The 16,542-nt window shown below is 38.6% G+C and overlaps 1 protein-coding gene across 4 annotated transcripts in view; it reads right to left on the bottom strand.

Moving 5' to 3' along the window:
• Positions 1–16,542, bottom strand: part of Supt3h (SPT3 homolog, SAGA and STAGA complex component) — a 351,815-nt gene that overhangs the window by 54,494 nt on the left and 280,779 nt on the right. For all 4 annotated transcript variants that reach the window (XM_087897976.1, XM_087897978.1, XM_087897975.1 and 1 more), the window contains one exon: positions 9,136–9,246. In XM_087897976.1, the coding sequence (XP_087754102.1) occupies positions 9,136–9,246 (111 nt within the window). The remainder of the gene's footprint in view (positions 1–9,135; positions 9,247–16,542) is intronic.

The raw sequence follows: 16,542 nt of genomic DNA on the forward strand, positions 1-16,542 counted from the left end.
GAAGTATGAACACTCAGAAACTGTCTTCAGATTCATGTTTTCTTAACAGTGACAGAATTCTCTCAACTAAGTATTCAAGAAATGGTGTGTTAACACTAGGAATGGCTTCAGAGGGTTTGTTCTCATAACAGCACAGTATTTCTCTTTCCACCAGGGAGCCAAAGAACACCTTTCAATTTCAGACCCTAGGAAAGTACATGATGGAAGAGATTTCACAAAGATATTCTCAGATTTGGAGTAGTATCCAAACCTTTTTTGAGGAACTTCAGGTCTTCTTGAAATAGACTAGCTCAGTCAACTAAAGGTCATCTTAGTTACTAGCTTAAGTATTATTATTAGACAATTCTGTTGGATTTTACTTGTTTGAAACATTACAGTTTCCCAGGTACAAAATGCATTTTAAGATTGGACAATGATGTTCCACCAGTAGAATCCCAAGATTCAGTGAGAGTAGCAGTAGGAACTGCTTTCATATAAGGAGCCTTTGTATCCCAAGTTGGGAACCTGTAATTAAAGTCAGTTCACAATGCATTTCATCATTCAATTTTTCCTTTTAACCTAACGTTTCCAACTCCTCTAAGCCCTCATTCCTGGAAAAGCTTCCGGCAGTCACTTTTGGAACCCACAGTTTTCTGCAGCTTTTCATATTCTTACCATAGCCTTTCTGCCTCTAAGCTTGGCTCCCCACATGTGGTCAGTAATGCCACCACTGCCGGAAGTGAAACTTTACTCAGCATGGACATGCTTGCTCACACAAAGGCAAACATGTGGAGCAGAAAAGGAGTCTAGCATTTACAGATCTCGACACTCTGCACATTTCTAGCTTAACCAAGTTATCATCAGTCTATACATGCTAAAAAAAGACAGAGACAGAAAATTTCCTATCGGTCATAAAAATGCTAACCAGTGGGTCTGGGTTCCCAGCCCCTGCTCAGAGGTCAATCTGGGGTCTCCCCTCTGCAGTTCTCAGGAGCCCACTACTGGCAAGCTATTACATAATCTATACTTCTGGATTTTCTTAGGAGGACAATGACTTAAGAAAAATGCTCATAGGTATTTTTTTCCTAGTATGCTCTAAATATTGGGATTGTGCTAGAAGCTTTCAAATACTGTTACTAACATTTATCTATAGCTTGTTAATTTTCACAAATGATAAAACTGATACTAAAGCAAGTTGACTCAAAATACTGAAAACCTGTTAAAGATGGTAGAATGTGAAGCAGTAATCTATATGAAATGACATTATTAAAATTTTGGCTTGTTTAGAATAATCTCTTTGAGACTAAATTCATATGCATACATATGTGCATAAGCAAACATTACATCTATCTTAAAGATCTCCATGGGAAGCCAGTGCTTATGCCTCTGGTGCTGATTTTCTAATAACAGAAGCCCTACTGGTGTTGCCTTTCTGAAGAGCCTCTGCAGGCTTGACTGACAGCTACACCTGGGCATAGCATGGGCGCTCCACATAAATTTCTAGGACTTTAAATGAGACCTGGGAGTCTTTTAGAATAAATACCTCCAGGCTTGGTGGGACCACTGCCAACCAGTCTCATTCTGTTCTTTGCCTGCAATCGTTTGTGAACTAGGATGCTGAGGTTTGTGGAGTCAAAGTACTTTAAAATACTTCCACTGCATTTTATGCATAATCATGAATTTTTAAAAAATGTTCCTCTATTAGCATAGAGAATGGGAAAAAGAGCAATTAGATGCAAGGTTTCTGAAGTGAGACATTTGAGTACATAAAACAGATTTAAAAAACTGCATTGGTGGTGTCAAGTTCTAGCATATGAATTGGTTTCCTTACCAGCAAACTCACTTTTTAGGTACATGGCCTGGAGATAACTCAGTGGTACAGCCTGTAAGCTACAATATCAGTTTAAATGCATGTTCAATAACCAACGATCTTTTAGAAAATGGCCTTAAAGCGCAGCATCATTTTGTGATACTTAATAACTGGCTCTTTACAAATGGGCAATACTTCCCAATCACCACCTCAGGCCACTTGCTCTGTCCCAGGTAACTCTCAAAGCTCAATCTTTCTGATAAAACTTGCTTTATTTTATTTTAATTTGAACGGCCTTGTTTTCCTCTGTCTGAGAAATGAAAAGATGTCTCCCCATCAGATTCAGCTTAAGACATAGTCCTGTTTGCAAAAGAAGGGCTCCCAACAGCAGTGGATGCCAAAGAGCCCTTCTCTCTATCGCTTTGCTCTTGGCACAGTATTTCAGATGGTATTCATTTGGAATAAGGAGATCGATGACATAGCCTGTCCAATCCTCCTCTGTAAGTGGCTTTGCTAGAAGTGGGTATGGGCAGAAAAATATAAATTCTTCTGTCTGTAGGCAACCGAAAACATACCAACTCATCTTGGAGTAATTTAACCAATAAGATGATTTAGAGGACAGTTCAGTGGCACCATTTTTGGAAGGCAAAAGCTTAGCAGAAGGAACATAAATCAAAGGTGACTGGCAGGTAAAGGATATATGCAGCAATCAGCCAAGCCATGTGCACACTGGCACAAATTCAATAAGATCATTTATAAAAATTCTAAGGCAGAAGTACACAAAAGGGGGTCTGGTGCTAACTAAATCCACAGATAGCTTACATGCCACTGAAATAAACACTTCCAGATGCGGGTGTACAAAACCCTTTCACAGAAAGAAATGTTTTCTTTCATAAATCTCAAGGAGGGACTTTTAGCAGAAAGGGCAAGGAAAAAAAATCTAAGACCGAGACGAAACCTCTTAGGACTGGCAGTGCTCGCTGAGCGGTGACTTGTAGCAAGGGCGAGCTCTGCAGCACTCTCCCCCAGAAGCACCAAGCTAGGAAGGCTGGCTAGTGTGTCCTCCACAGTTCTAGAAAACCTAGACTCCCAGTCAGTGCTGCCGTTGCTGCCTTTAGAGTTTCTTTTGGGGGCTGGGGGTTGAGACAATAGACTCACACACTAAGGACAGCTGGGGGGAGGATGCTGTGGAAGGAACAGTAGCAGGAAGCCATGCACACACACCTTCTATACTAAACTCAAAACTGGGTTAGATCACAACCATCACAACACATGGCCAGAGTCACCAGGGGACTAGAAAGTCAATTTGTTAATTTAACTAGCATAACATGTAAGAATTTTGGGTCAGAAATGAATATATCCATAAAATAAAACAGAAAGCAGGACTGTCTTTTCCATTATGATGCTTAGGTCATTTATGCATTAAGTGCCACTCATGCTCCTAAGCAAGCACCCAGGGAATCCTCCAAAATCAGTTTCTGTATTGAGTGAGTTTTTAAATTCAAGATCGCAGCAAGCTGCTGAACACCAATGTTAATCTGGAGAAGATTTTTAATTGTGTGGTGGTGCACATTACACACTTGCTGCACCTCGTTCTCTCATTGAGAGTGTTGCTGTGGTTACTCTGCGTGCCATGCAGTTCCTGCATGTATGTGTCTTCTTCCTTTGAATTACCTCTACCCAAGGAGAGACTCTTATGGCTTCCCACTGCAACACGATGCAGTGGCCACTTCTTTGGTGTTTACCACATTATTTCAGGCAAGTCTCTCTCCCCATTACCATCGGAGTTATGTTCTCTAATGTAGAGAGGTTCAAATCTACTCCTTGTCCAAAACCAACCAACCAAACACCCCAAAAACCAACCCCCCCCCCAAAAAAAACCAAACCAAAAAACCCAAAACACTAAAATAACTCCTTGATGGCATCAGCTATCTAAAATTTCCTGATAAGATCTAGCAAGCCCAGGTTATTGGGTTTGGATTAGAATCTTCCTGGAGCTGTAGATGTAGTTCACCAATAGAGCGCTCACCAAACATGTGGAAGTCGTGGATTTCATCCCCAGCACCACGTAACTGGACATGGTTGTTAGCACACCTGCAATCACAGCACTTGAGAGGAGGAGGCAGGAGGATCAGGAGTTCAAATTCACCCTTGGTTGTATAAGAAGTTTATGGCCAGCTTCGGATTCTATCTCAAACAAGCAAACAAACCAACCTTCTTTAGCACCTTCTCTAGACTCCTGTCAAAGCCGATTCTCACATCTGCCGTAGCAGCCACGCTATTTTCCTACAGCTCACTCTTTTCCACCGGATTTCTGTTCTTCCTGCCTTTTCAAAACTGTCACTCATTTGTCTTTTTCTGGTAAATTTGGTTCATATGTAAATGACCCTCCAAAAGCTCCTGGGCTTGGCAGACTGAGCACTCTCTTTTTTTTTTCTCCTGATTCTGAGATAGGTTGCCCATCTTTCACTCTCAGCAGCAAACAGGGACACCTGGGCACCCCTTTTTAACATACATGTTTTTAACAAAATTTGTAGCAAAAATTTACTGAATCAATTGGAGATATTGAGCTATAAGAAAGCTCAGGGTATGGAGGATGCTAATACTGATCCTTCCACTGTGTTGTTTAGTAGAAGAACCTGCTCTGATACTGCAAGGGGACAGCCCTTATACTCAGATATCAAGTGCTACGCTTTAAAGATATATGAAATGAGCTGTGTTCTGTCAGGAAGGTACAGTGTTGAATTGCTCCAGTTCTGGTAAGTGACAAAGTAAATTCATAGCAGTGTACAGAATGGCTTTGCCTCATTTTTTTTTTTTTATTTTGCCACTTGTGAATGCACTGTGCAGATGACAGACATCATCTGCCTAACCATTAACACTAAAGTGAAGGGAGCTCAGTGTAAGGTGAGCCCATTACACTGCCTTTCCTAGATAATAGCTTCTAAGAGAAGCTCAATACAGACTATAGGCTGGTTTGCTTTCTCTGTTTTTCCCTTTCCTCCCCTCCTCTTCACTGACAGCCTGCTTGGATGAGAATGTTTGTCAGCTATATGTATTTACTTATTAAGTGTTTACCTAATTAGTCTTGAATGCGATCACAGGTATTGGGGTTGGACCAGGAATGCAAAATATGAGTCAAAGCCAGAAACGGAGTTTCTAACTTCTCCACTGGAAACCCTGAAGTCTGTAAAGTGTTTAAATTGGAACTGACGGCAACCTGTAGGTGAGGCTGTGAACTCTGCAAGTCAAAGAAGGAACTCAAAACCTCCCTCCCTAGTACTTCCCCAGGGGCACGGGGCCCAACTATCACCTTGAATGCACCTGGGCAAATTCAGAGCCTGACATGGAGCTCCCTCACGACCTCTGTTAACCAATCAGTCGAAATCTTTCCAGACCTGGAGCCTACTCCATAGACTGGGTCCATGCCCAGGTGCCAGGCAGACACTTCACATCTGACTGACATATGGGCTCTAAGTTTTCTCTTCTCACAGCTTGAGGTCATGAAGGGGGTGGAATGTTCAGTTCATACATATGCAGCCTAGGGGATTTGGTTTAAATCAAATCATAATTACAACACGAACCAGGAAAACAAGAAATGATTTTTTTCGTTTATATTTTTTTTACTTTGCATATGACCTTAAATATATGTTGAGCACAGCACTGTGGCATTCCTACCATACACACTTCCAACTGCTGAACAGAATACCCTGAGGTAGAAAGCTCTGGATATAGGAGATGCAGTTACCCAGCTCTGTAAGGTCCACTGTGAACACCTACAAAGGTATTTTAGCCTGCTGCAGTAGACACTCTTATACATAGCCTCTCCCATGCAGCACCCACATAGCCCCTGGTCACCTAGCTTCAAGCTCAAGCTGTGCTCACAGTGGGATAGACTGAAAATGGTTCATATGAAATCAGCCCTGCAATTCTGAAAACCAGAGATTGTACACTGAGTGTGACAACACAATCCCATGTGTAATGCCTACATCTGTTTTAGCTTCTCCTGATAGTCAAGTAGAAAAATGCATTAACTCCCTGAGCTTGCATAGGATCAAGTAACTGTCTATAGAGCTTGAGTATGAGAGAATAAAATTCTGCACATAAGCATGGTTATTAGACCAAGTGCGTACCTTAAAGAAAGACCTTTAAGCTGTCTTTACTGCTGAAGAGGAATCAAGGCTTCTTACAGCTTGTTAGAGCTTGAAAGTGTGGACCTAAGAAAGTTTTTCAGTATTCCCTGAGACACCTCGCAAGTACATGATGGAGTTCATCCTGTGATGGCTGCAAGCATATTCTACTCTGTTACCATGATGCATGTAGGCATGCACATATATGTGCATGTGCACACAGGTGCACTCATTCACATGCACATTCACACACACCTCTGAATATATATGTACACACACACATATATATATACATACACATATATACATACACATATGCGGATCTTAGGATGGTATAGTCTAATATCACTAGTTACTGAGAGATGACCATACATCCTAGGTTAATAGGTAGGGATAGAAAATCCCTGTAGCAACTCGTCCCACAGCAGTTTTAAAGAAAAAGTTACATGGTATGTGACACTGGGATACTTATGTGTGTCTGTGTTCATAAGTATACATGTGAACATATGCAGTTGTGCAAGTATGTGCAGGCCCAGAGGTTCATTTCAGATGTCTTTCTCTATTGTTCCTTGCCTTATATATTAAGACCGGGTCTCTTACTGAACCCGGCATTTGTAGATTCAGCTACACCAGGCTGGCTGGCAAGCTCCCCCTCCTGTCTCTGGCTCTCCAGCACTGGGATTATAGATGTCTGCCAATACACCCAGATTTTCATGCGGGTGCTGGAGAGTTGATTCAGGTCCTTTTGCTCATTATTAACTGAGCTAGCCTCCTAGCCCTACTTTGACTATTTTGACTTAGAATTTTACACAAATGAATAATATCAATACCTGAGGACACTGGATTTGTCTGAATGTTCAATTACCTCTAAATATTCAAATATTTTACAAATGTAAATAATAAGGGGAGGTTGAGTAGAAACTTAATTTTTTTTTAATGGAAAGTCAATTTTTTTCTCAATAAATTTTCTGGGAGTTCTAAATCATTATTCACTGAAGAAAAGGACACACACACATATATTATATTCTTTGGATATGTGTATCCTACTGATTCCCAGAAAATAATTAACATGGCACATTTATCATATAAAACTGGTTTAAAAATAAATGTTCTCCAAATAAATATGCTATTTTAATATCATTGCTTTTTATTCTGAATGGGGTGAGAGAAGATAAAATCTCAGTTTTATAATTTACTAGGTCAAATTATGTGAAACTGTAGGTTCTTTAGGTCAAACACAATTGAAATCAGAAATTCACTATTGTCAATACTGTGTTCAATTTCAAATTATTCTGAGAGAGAATGTGAAAGGAACAGAAATAAAGGAGTAGAGCGGCTGAAGGATTCTGGCGGCCCCCGAGACTCCCTGGCAGACTTTACCCTCAGAGCAGCAGCATCACTGTCACTGGCATCAAGGTCCCTGAGCTGTAGAGGACATGAAGTGGCCTGTGTAAGGTCAGACAGCAAGAAGCAGAGCCGTTCTCTTTGCCAGGGCTTCCGTGAGCTCTCAGTAGTCCTACCCACATCCACTTTCCTAAGGCCATCAACTCACACACATGATTTCATCATCAACTGAGAGGATCCTCCCGCAATTGCTTTATATTGACACCAGAGAGTTCCATGAATAAAGGAAGCAGTACTACTGCCTTTGATGGCCTGGAAGAGTCATGAGCTCCCCTTTGCATTAGGTATGTTTTTCTTTTTTAAGTTTTGTTCATGACTTTCAGGTACTACTTTAGGATGCTTCTCACAAATCGTGTTTCCTCTTGTTGTCTGTCAAGTGCGTCTGGATCTTTGGCATGTGGCTATCATCTTTTCTTTCCACCTCACCAGGCATTATTTAGCTTTTATCTAGGAGTTGATACGTTTATATTTTCAATTCCTTATTAAGGGATAGTTCTTTCTATCTGAGTTGATTTAAAAATTGTTATTTCCAAAATTTCACATTCTAGAGTTCTTTCTTTTGCCATATCGCTTAATTTAATCCTTTTAAAAACATACTCAATTTCATTTTTTTTCTTTTTCATTATGTGACCTGAAAAATATTCAGAAGGTGGTGCAACTCTAATCAGCAGGATTCAAATCATGTTCTGGCTCAATGATTGAATGGATGCTTAGCATGTGTGTGAGGCCCTGGATTTAATCCTCAACATCAAACATAAACAAGTATAAGAAAGATTTTAAATACCAAAATGATGGTCAATGTTACAGAAGGACTTCAGGAGACATTTCTAAATGTATTTTGTTGCCACACTGAGAATTCACATAATTTTCAGTTACTAATTATAATACAGAATTAAAATCTTTAGACACAAGAAAAAAAAGGACATGATATAATTTAGAAGAAATTACCCCCAGACTAAAAGCTAGCAAGTTGTACTTAGGTAGAAATGCATGCTGTGTCTGTCTTATTTATTCATTTGTTTATTAATCAGATATTGTCTTGCATATTCTGCACTGCAAGTCAATATGAAGTATCCACAAAATTAATGTACAAAAGTAAGTTTTACTGTTCATTTGTTATGCAAATTGAGTCTCCTTTCTGAAGGTCAAACCCTATTTGTTGAAAGCAGAAGGAGTTGAAGAAATTTCCATTAAGATAAATAAAAATATAGGCAAGGGCTATAAGATGAGCATTCAATTAGAACTCACACACAAGCACACACTCACTCCGAAGGCTGCTGAAATATCAAGTCATCAATTCTCCATTAAAAACAAGCCCTGATTATAAGCTTTCCAATCATTTAAAGATGTGAAAGCCTGTCTGCAGTTGAGCCCTGTTCAAAGCCAGAACAGAAATCATTTCTTCTTCTTCCAACTCAAAGTATGTTTAGGAGACGGACATCTGATAGAAGTGGCTGTGCCAGTCTAACCAACTCTAAATACAAAACGCTTCTAGCAACATTTGGATACATATAATTTGACGAAAAGTTTTGTAAACTGAAGCTTTGAAAAAATAGAAACTATAAGCTCCAACAAAAAGCTTAATATGTAATTGAAAGAAAATAATATTTTGTAGAAAAAAGTTGCCCCTCCAAAAAGAGACAAAAATGACTAACTTTTATTTCCCAAGAGAATTATGCTACTTTTATACAACAAAATTACAGCCGCCACAAATTGCTTTCAACAATTCCATCGCTTCTTCATTTGACCACTTGAAAATCAAGATTCTTTCAGATTATAAATATAACTTTTTATAACTCTGTTATTACGTACTGTGAATGGGGAAAGAGGGCCAATCTTGTGGCCATAGCGTCGAATGGCTTCTCTGATGTGGCAGGGCTGGATGGCATCGCTGTGAGCCTCAACACCACAGGCCGCAGTGCTCTGGGACAGAAAAACACATAAATTGTTACTAAATCAAAAACACACAACAGACTACAGTGTATAAAATATGAAAATAAACCTTTATAGAATGGGCCATTTTCCCCTTAGGACGCACATCACTGCTGCCATATACTACATCTAAAAAGAAAGTTCCATTAACAAATCAAAGATGACTTTTCCATGACCCCATTCGAGCAGACCTACCAAATGCAGTTTTTATGCCTTCAATATTTCACCCAAGCCTGCATGTCAGGTAGGAGCGTACAGCCACTTGTGTGCCGGCGAAAAGTGTCACAGGGGCTTGTTGAAAGACCCACAGGAAGCTCTTTTCAAAAAAAAAGTTTATAATGTTTCTTGGGAGGCTCTTGGGCTTATTTCTGAAATGACTTGAGCCATGAATTAAAATGAAGAAATGTAAAATGGCCATATGTTTGTCATATTGGGGACTGTCTTAGAAGACTGTTTAATTTGATTCCTAATATTTAGGTGTCCTTATGATAAAGTAAAATAAAACCTTCTTATTTTATCTCATATACGAAAGCTATATTTGAAATGACAAAAAAGACATAAGAAAGATTATGTGCAAGGAGAGCATGAGTACAAACTCAAGAAATTATATATATGTATGTATACACATGTATATGTGCATATACACACAGTATATATGTGTATATATGTATGTGTGTGATACAACTTCAAACAATTAAAATTCTCTTTAAACTCTCAGTTCATTAAAAGGAGGCAGTGAACTGTCCTAGTCAGGTCTGCAAGTTCAGCCTTGGGCTCAGCGACCTTGGGTCCAGATCGGAGCTCATCTATTACCAGTCCTGTCAATATCTCTGGGCCTTGCATTTATTTTTTTTTAACTTGTAAATTAGGATAATAATTCTAAGTACTTCACAGGCTAGCTGTGAAAATAAATGATTTGAAATATACAAAGCACTTAGAGTTATAGTGACATGCTATAATGCTATTGCTGGGATCAGATTATTATTTAAGGATCAAAAATGGGATCAGCACTTACTCGACCCAATAAGCCAACTAAAAGCACAGTGGGCACCAGATGTCAGTTCATCAACTGTATTGATAGATAAAGAACTACTCCGCCTATATGCTATTGTAATTATGTTCTAGAACCCACTCAGTCACCCAATTAGCATCATTTGCTTTCCTGAGCCTACAGTTACTGCAGTTGTTCTGATAACTGTCACAAGTCTGACATCATGGTTACCCATAGGGAATATAATTCTGCATGAAGAACCTCTTGGATAACAGTTTTAGACAATTTCATCAAAATGACAGACTCTCTGACTCAGCAATTTTTCATTGAAGAATTTTCCTAATGATACATTTCATAAATATACACATGAATAGTTAATACAGTACTATTTGGATTGACAACTAAATGCTTACCAGTAGGACTGGGCAAATAAATTATAATACAGTCATTGAAAAAAACAGAAAAGATGACACCCATTATGGGCCCTTCTGGGATGATTCTTACAGTGTGATTCCTAAGATACATCATCTAAAAAAGACAAGGCACTCAATCACCCAGCACTGTGTTACTGGTTATTGAAAAGAAAGACTAAGCCAGGTGGCAGTGGTACACATCTTAATACCTTAACCCCAGCACTCGGGAGGCAGAGGCAGGAGGATCTCGGAGTTCCAGGTCAGCTGGGTCTACAAAATGAGTTCCAGAACAGCCACAAACAAATGTTGCTTATCCATTTAAACATGAACTGTCTCTATGAGGGTTAGTGAATAAAGTAACAGGGCTCTCGAGCAGGCTAAGTGGCTGGCTAGAAGACAGGAGCCAGAGGAAGACTTACTTTTCATGATATTCTTTCCTGAACTTTGAAAATACACTTTCAGTCTATGTACAAATGAGTAAAACAATGGAAATCCCTACCAAACGAGAATATCTGCTAGTTAGCCACGCTGAACCTAAAGGAAGACTTACAGCATAAAACAAACCAGCTCTTGATTATTTTTCTATAACAAGTGTTGAAATAAGCCAAATCAGAACTCATGGAGGATCTTTCTCTACCTCTCCTGTGCCCACATCAACATGGATTAAGTTATCTTAACCTTCACTTTGGCAATGATGAAAAAGTATACATTGTTTCTGAGTGCTCTCTCAAGTCTTAGTCCATTTCATTTCACCCTTGGAAGGAACACATATGAATAAAATGCAACCATCAGGTCCCCAGATGTGGGCGAAGTCTCTTCAGTGTGTCCATCTTACTCTGTGACTTGCACACCTGCCTTTATAGTTGATGGCTGTCAAGGAGGTGGCAGGATCCTCTTCACTAGTGGACATGTATGGAGTAGTAAGCTGAATTTAGAATCTAAAGAGAAACTCTTCTGGAAGGAACCCAAGAGGAAGTGAAGAAGACGACACCAAGGTCAGTATCCTATGAACAATATGAAGTTCTAAGCCCTTCCTATATGTACAATTCCTCTTTGGAATTCCCCTAAATTCATCGTTTTCTCCTTGCAAATTGTATTTAATTAGTTTTAATTTCTCAACTCAAGGCAAAGATAAGACTTCTGCTAAGTTTGTCAATAGATTTGATTATGTTTGTAGAAGGTTTTGCCCCAAATCTCTTAGCTTTGTAATGGCAATCTGATAGGATCTGGGAAAACTGAAGTAGCAGATTATCTGGTCTGAATCTACCTGTCCTCTCCAGATTCCCACATTGAGATCTTAATGTCCAAGGGCTTTAGGAGGTGATACAATTATGAGGGCAGACCCTCACTCTTACTCCCATGTGAGGCTAGATGACTTTATGCATGAAATTATATGCAGACATTCACTAACCAGTGAATTTGCCAGCATCTTAACTTTGGACTCCCTAGTTTTTGGAATGTGAGAAACAAATTTCTTGTTGGTAAATCACATAATTTATAGCATTTTACTGAAGTAACCTGAATGGATTATGGTAGAATAATAAACTAGAAATGACCTCTGCTTGTTAGTTTTTTAAAAAAAGATTTAGTAATTTTCATTTTACTTGTATAGGTGTTTTGCTTGCCTATATATCTGTGCATCACAAGCGTGCAGAGCCAGCAGAGGCTACAAGAAGCATTGGATCCCCTGGAACTGGAGTAGCAGAGGGCTGTTATCTGCTATGTACTCTGCAAGACTAGCCAGTGCTCTTGCATACTGAGCCATCTCCAGCCCTTCTGATTGCAAATATGGAGACAAGACACACCAGGAGACACATCGTTTTAAAAAATGAAGTTAACTTCACCTTTATAAAAGTTAAATACATATATTTTTTTGTGAAAATGAGATTGAATTTTCCATTTTGCCAAGTTCATACTCATCTGCCACTATTAGTAACTGCTAGCACTAACATGAGTGAAGTTGCCATGGACACTTCTACATTTTCTTGATTTGTCCACCAAGTTCACAGAGAGATTTGTAATTTAAAAGTTTATATTACTAGTAATATTTTTAATCTCAACAAATACCTTATGTCAATATTCACTCTCTTATCAAGGTGTTTAAAATATTTTCAAACTAAAGAAATATTCAATATTTAGAAATATTTAGTAGTGATTCTGGTATTTTCAAATCTTCCAAGTGGTTTAGGAAAAATTAACACTAAGAGTATTTGTTCTTTGTTTCCAAGAATTGTATACATACCTCAAATACACAAGGAGTGTTAGATTTAACAATTCATTTTTTTCCATTCTCATTCGTCCCACATTTTAGGTATTGTTTAAAATTTCAAAAGTAAACTCAACATACTTTGACAGACTATAGTGTCCAGTTGCCTACATTAGCAGAAGTGTCTGTGCTCAACACTATGGCTGCCTTTCCTTCGGTGACTTGGTAAAGTTCATATGTCAGTTCCTCTTCCTCTCAGCTGCACACATACTCTAACTGTGTATTTTATTATGTCATGTTTCTTCATCCAGGGACTGATGCCAAACAATGGATGCTCAAGCATCAGACGGAGTCTTCCACATTCCTGAACTGACTCTTGCTTCTGTTGGTCTTTGTTAGTTATTGCACAAAATCTCTTAGCACTTTGAACTCCCAAGGGTGGTAGACAGAAATTATTAATAGATAGAAACTTCTGTTGACCCTGAATTCTAGCCATGTTTACACCTGTTCTGATTCTTTTTCTAAGTTGTAAAAATCTGGACAAGGTAAGGAGTGCCCTATTGTTTCTCAGTCGTCCTCTTACTTAGAATAATTCATGGTTTCAGGACCTTGAATCTCAGACAACTTTTCTTATTCTCTCCCAAAGGTGGATTAGATCTCAGGCTAAGTTTGAAGACTTTTCAAAGAAAGATCCATGGTTCATGGGCCAACTCACTAATATGTGATCTGTATGATGTGGACAGGGGTGCTTTTCCTGCTGCTACTGCGCAGGAGACCCTCTCAGGGCTTCACCCTCCCGAGATCTTGGCCACCAAGGCCAAGGTGGATATATTTTGGCCCAAAGCAAAGTAACTTTTCTCATCTCAGGGGTTAAGGAAGCTGTTAGATTGGTAGTCCTATATAAATATGAAAAGTTAAACTTCAATTCCAGATATTGAACCTGAAAGTTAATCCAGGTAAAGGTAAAAAGGAATCACTGAATTTAAAAATTCAAGTTTTTTAAAAATTAATTAATTAATTATTAATTAATTTTGAGACAGAGTTTCTCTGTGTAACAGCCCTACCTATCCTGGAACTCTGAAGACTAGGATGGCCTGAAACTCACAGATATCTGCTTGCCTCTGCCTCCCAAGTGCTAGGATTAAAGATGTGCACCACCATGCCCAGCCACAAAAGTTCAAATATTTTAAACATCATCTGTTCTTAATGTTTCCAATTTTACCCCATTTAGTAAATAGAAGGAAGACAAGGAATAAGTCAGAGATGGCTAAACATCCATTTTTTTTATTTCTAGTACACAAAACTTAGAATGTATATTAGAGGCTTAATTATTTTATTTGTATTTTATCCACTGTTTTTACCGAAATTACACTGTATGTTTTTATCACATGAGACAATACAGTGAAATATATACACATTATGGAATGTTAAAGGTAGATTAAACAATTTATGCTGCTCCACTATCATTAATTATTGTTGTTACTGTCTTTTGGTGATCATGTAACTTTCACATTTTAAATTATTCAAGAATCTTTAACCAGAGCCAATTTGCTGTAGAAACTGTCTCTTGCAATTTATTCCTCTTATCCAATAGTTCCACATCCCTGAGAGAATGTATTATTTTTCTGTGTAAGGAATTATACAATTATGCAACCGCAACTGAAGTTTTCAGTGAGAAAATGACAAGATAAACAAGTGGCTGACTATAGAAAGTTGTGTATGGATATATGAAAAGAAATAATGATCTTAAAATGAAAAATTATTAATTCTGGTACAAATAATTTCCAATTTAGGAGAAATCAGACATAGAGTAGAAAACCTGGACAGTGAAATACCCCAAATTTAATAGTTTTAATAAGATGAAGAAAGTGTTTAAATTCCTGGAGTTCCCAAACGTATGAAGAATTATTTCACATATGCACAATTATGAGGCTAATCATAACTTATTTTCACATACTCTGGAAAGTATGCAGAGAAGTGTGCAGCCCATGAAAACAATGATATACATTTGCTGATTTAAAATGTACAACAATGGATACCAGAAAACAGAGAAATGGCATAATTTAATTATAATTTAAATACTGAAAGACTATCAACCTAAAATTCCATACTAAGTATCTTTCACACCGCTATAGTTCCGAAGTGACTAGAAATCAGTCTATAAAAACTGAGTGTGCTGGTGCTGGAGAGATGGCTCAGCAGTTAGAGCACTGAATGCTCTTCCTACCCAGGTTAGATTCTCAGCACCCACTGGCCGCTGCGAAGGTCTGTAATTCCAGTTCCTAGGGATCAGTCACCTTCTTCTGGCCTTTGAGGATACTACATGCATATGACACAGACATACATGCAGGCAAAACCCACATATGCATAATTAAAAAAAGAAACCCTAAAGCTGGGCTATGGTGGCACAAACCTTTAATTCCAGCATTTGGGAGGCAGAGACAGGCTGACCTCTATGTGTCTGAGGTCAGCCTGGTCTACAAAATGAGTTTCAGGACAGCCAGGACTGTACCATGGAGAAAAAACAAAACAAAACAATAAAAAAGAAATCCTGAATGTGGCCTCAGCTTATACAATATATTGCATAAATTACTTTGCCCACATTAATAGAACTACATGTAAAACAGAAAGCCTAAAGAAGAAAATGAGAATATCATCATGACCCAGAAGCAGGAAAAGGATAAGTTAGAATTCATCAGAAATTCAACTTAGGTTCATTAAAAGACACTATTAAGGGGATGGTGCAGTTTTTACACACCTGTCCTTTTAGCACTCAAGAGCAGAAGCGTGAGATTATAAAACTGGTATGGGCTATAAAGTGAAACCCTATCTTTCAAAAAGATACCACTGAGCTGATCAAAAGGTAAGACACAAACTGTGAGAAAGCACACGTAAAGTAGCATGCAACAACAGACCTTTTACCTGGCATGTGTACAGAACTCCTACAAATTGGTACTACCTTCTCCCTACATGTATTAATTCCTTACCTGTGAAAAATCCATTAGAATGGTTAAGGTAAAGCCAGTGGTAACAGCAGAAAGGGAGAGATGGGGAGGGAGGATAGGGTGAGGAAGGGGAAGAGAAAGAGAGAGAGAAAGAGAGAGAGAGAGAGAGAGACAGAGACAGACAGACAGACAGACAGACAGAGATTGAGATTGCAGGATGGTAAAAGATGACAGGATAGATATAATAAATGTTGGCATAGTAAAATGTCCATTGTATTTATAGACTGATAAGTGTAAGCCAATCAAGATTGTAAGCATAGTGTTCACACTAGAATTCTCTTAATGTCTCCTTGAATAAAAGAAAAATATCTTGATTATGCGTACTGTTGGAACACGGTCCAAGAGTGAAGGTGTGTGAGTAGATTTGAGTGCTTGTAAGAAATTCCAAGAAACCAAGACAAGAGTCTTGTGACTTCTGTTTCTTTAAAAACATGGAATTGTTCTTAGATATGCCTTTGTGCCCCCCCCCAGGTGTAGTGGATAGGAGTGAGTTCACTTCAGATTAGTTACTGCAACTGGCTATTGCTTGTTTATATGCCTTCAAGGAAAAACATGATTTTGCCCTGTGTGGCTTACCCACCACGTGTGACTTGTCCTTGTGATTGGACACTTTACTCATGTGACTCCTCTTGACCCTCAGCTATAAACTGTCTGATGCTTGAATAAAGTTGG

The sequence above is a fragment of the Myodes glareolus genome, chromosome 18 (genome assembly GCF_982192425.1).
Source record: "Myodes glareolus chromosome 18, mMyoGla1.1, whole genome shotgun sequence".
Taxonomy (NCBI): domain Eukaryota; kingdom Metazoa; phylum Chordata; class Mammalia; order Rodentia; family Cricetidae; genus Myodes; species Myodes glareolus.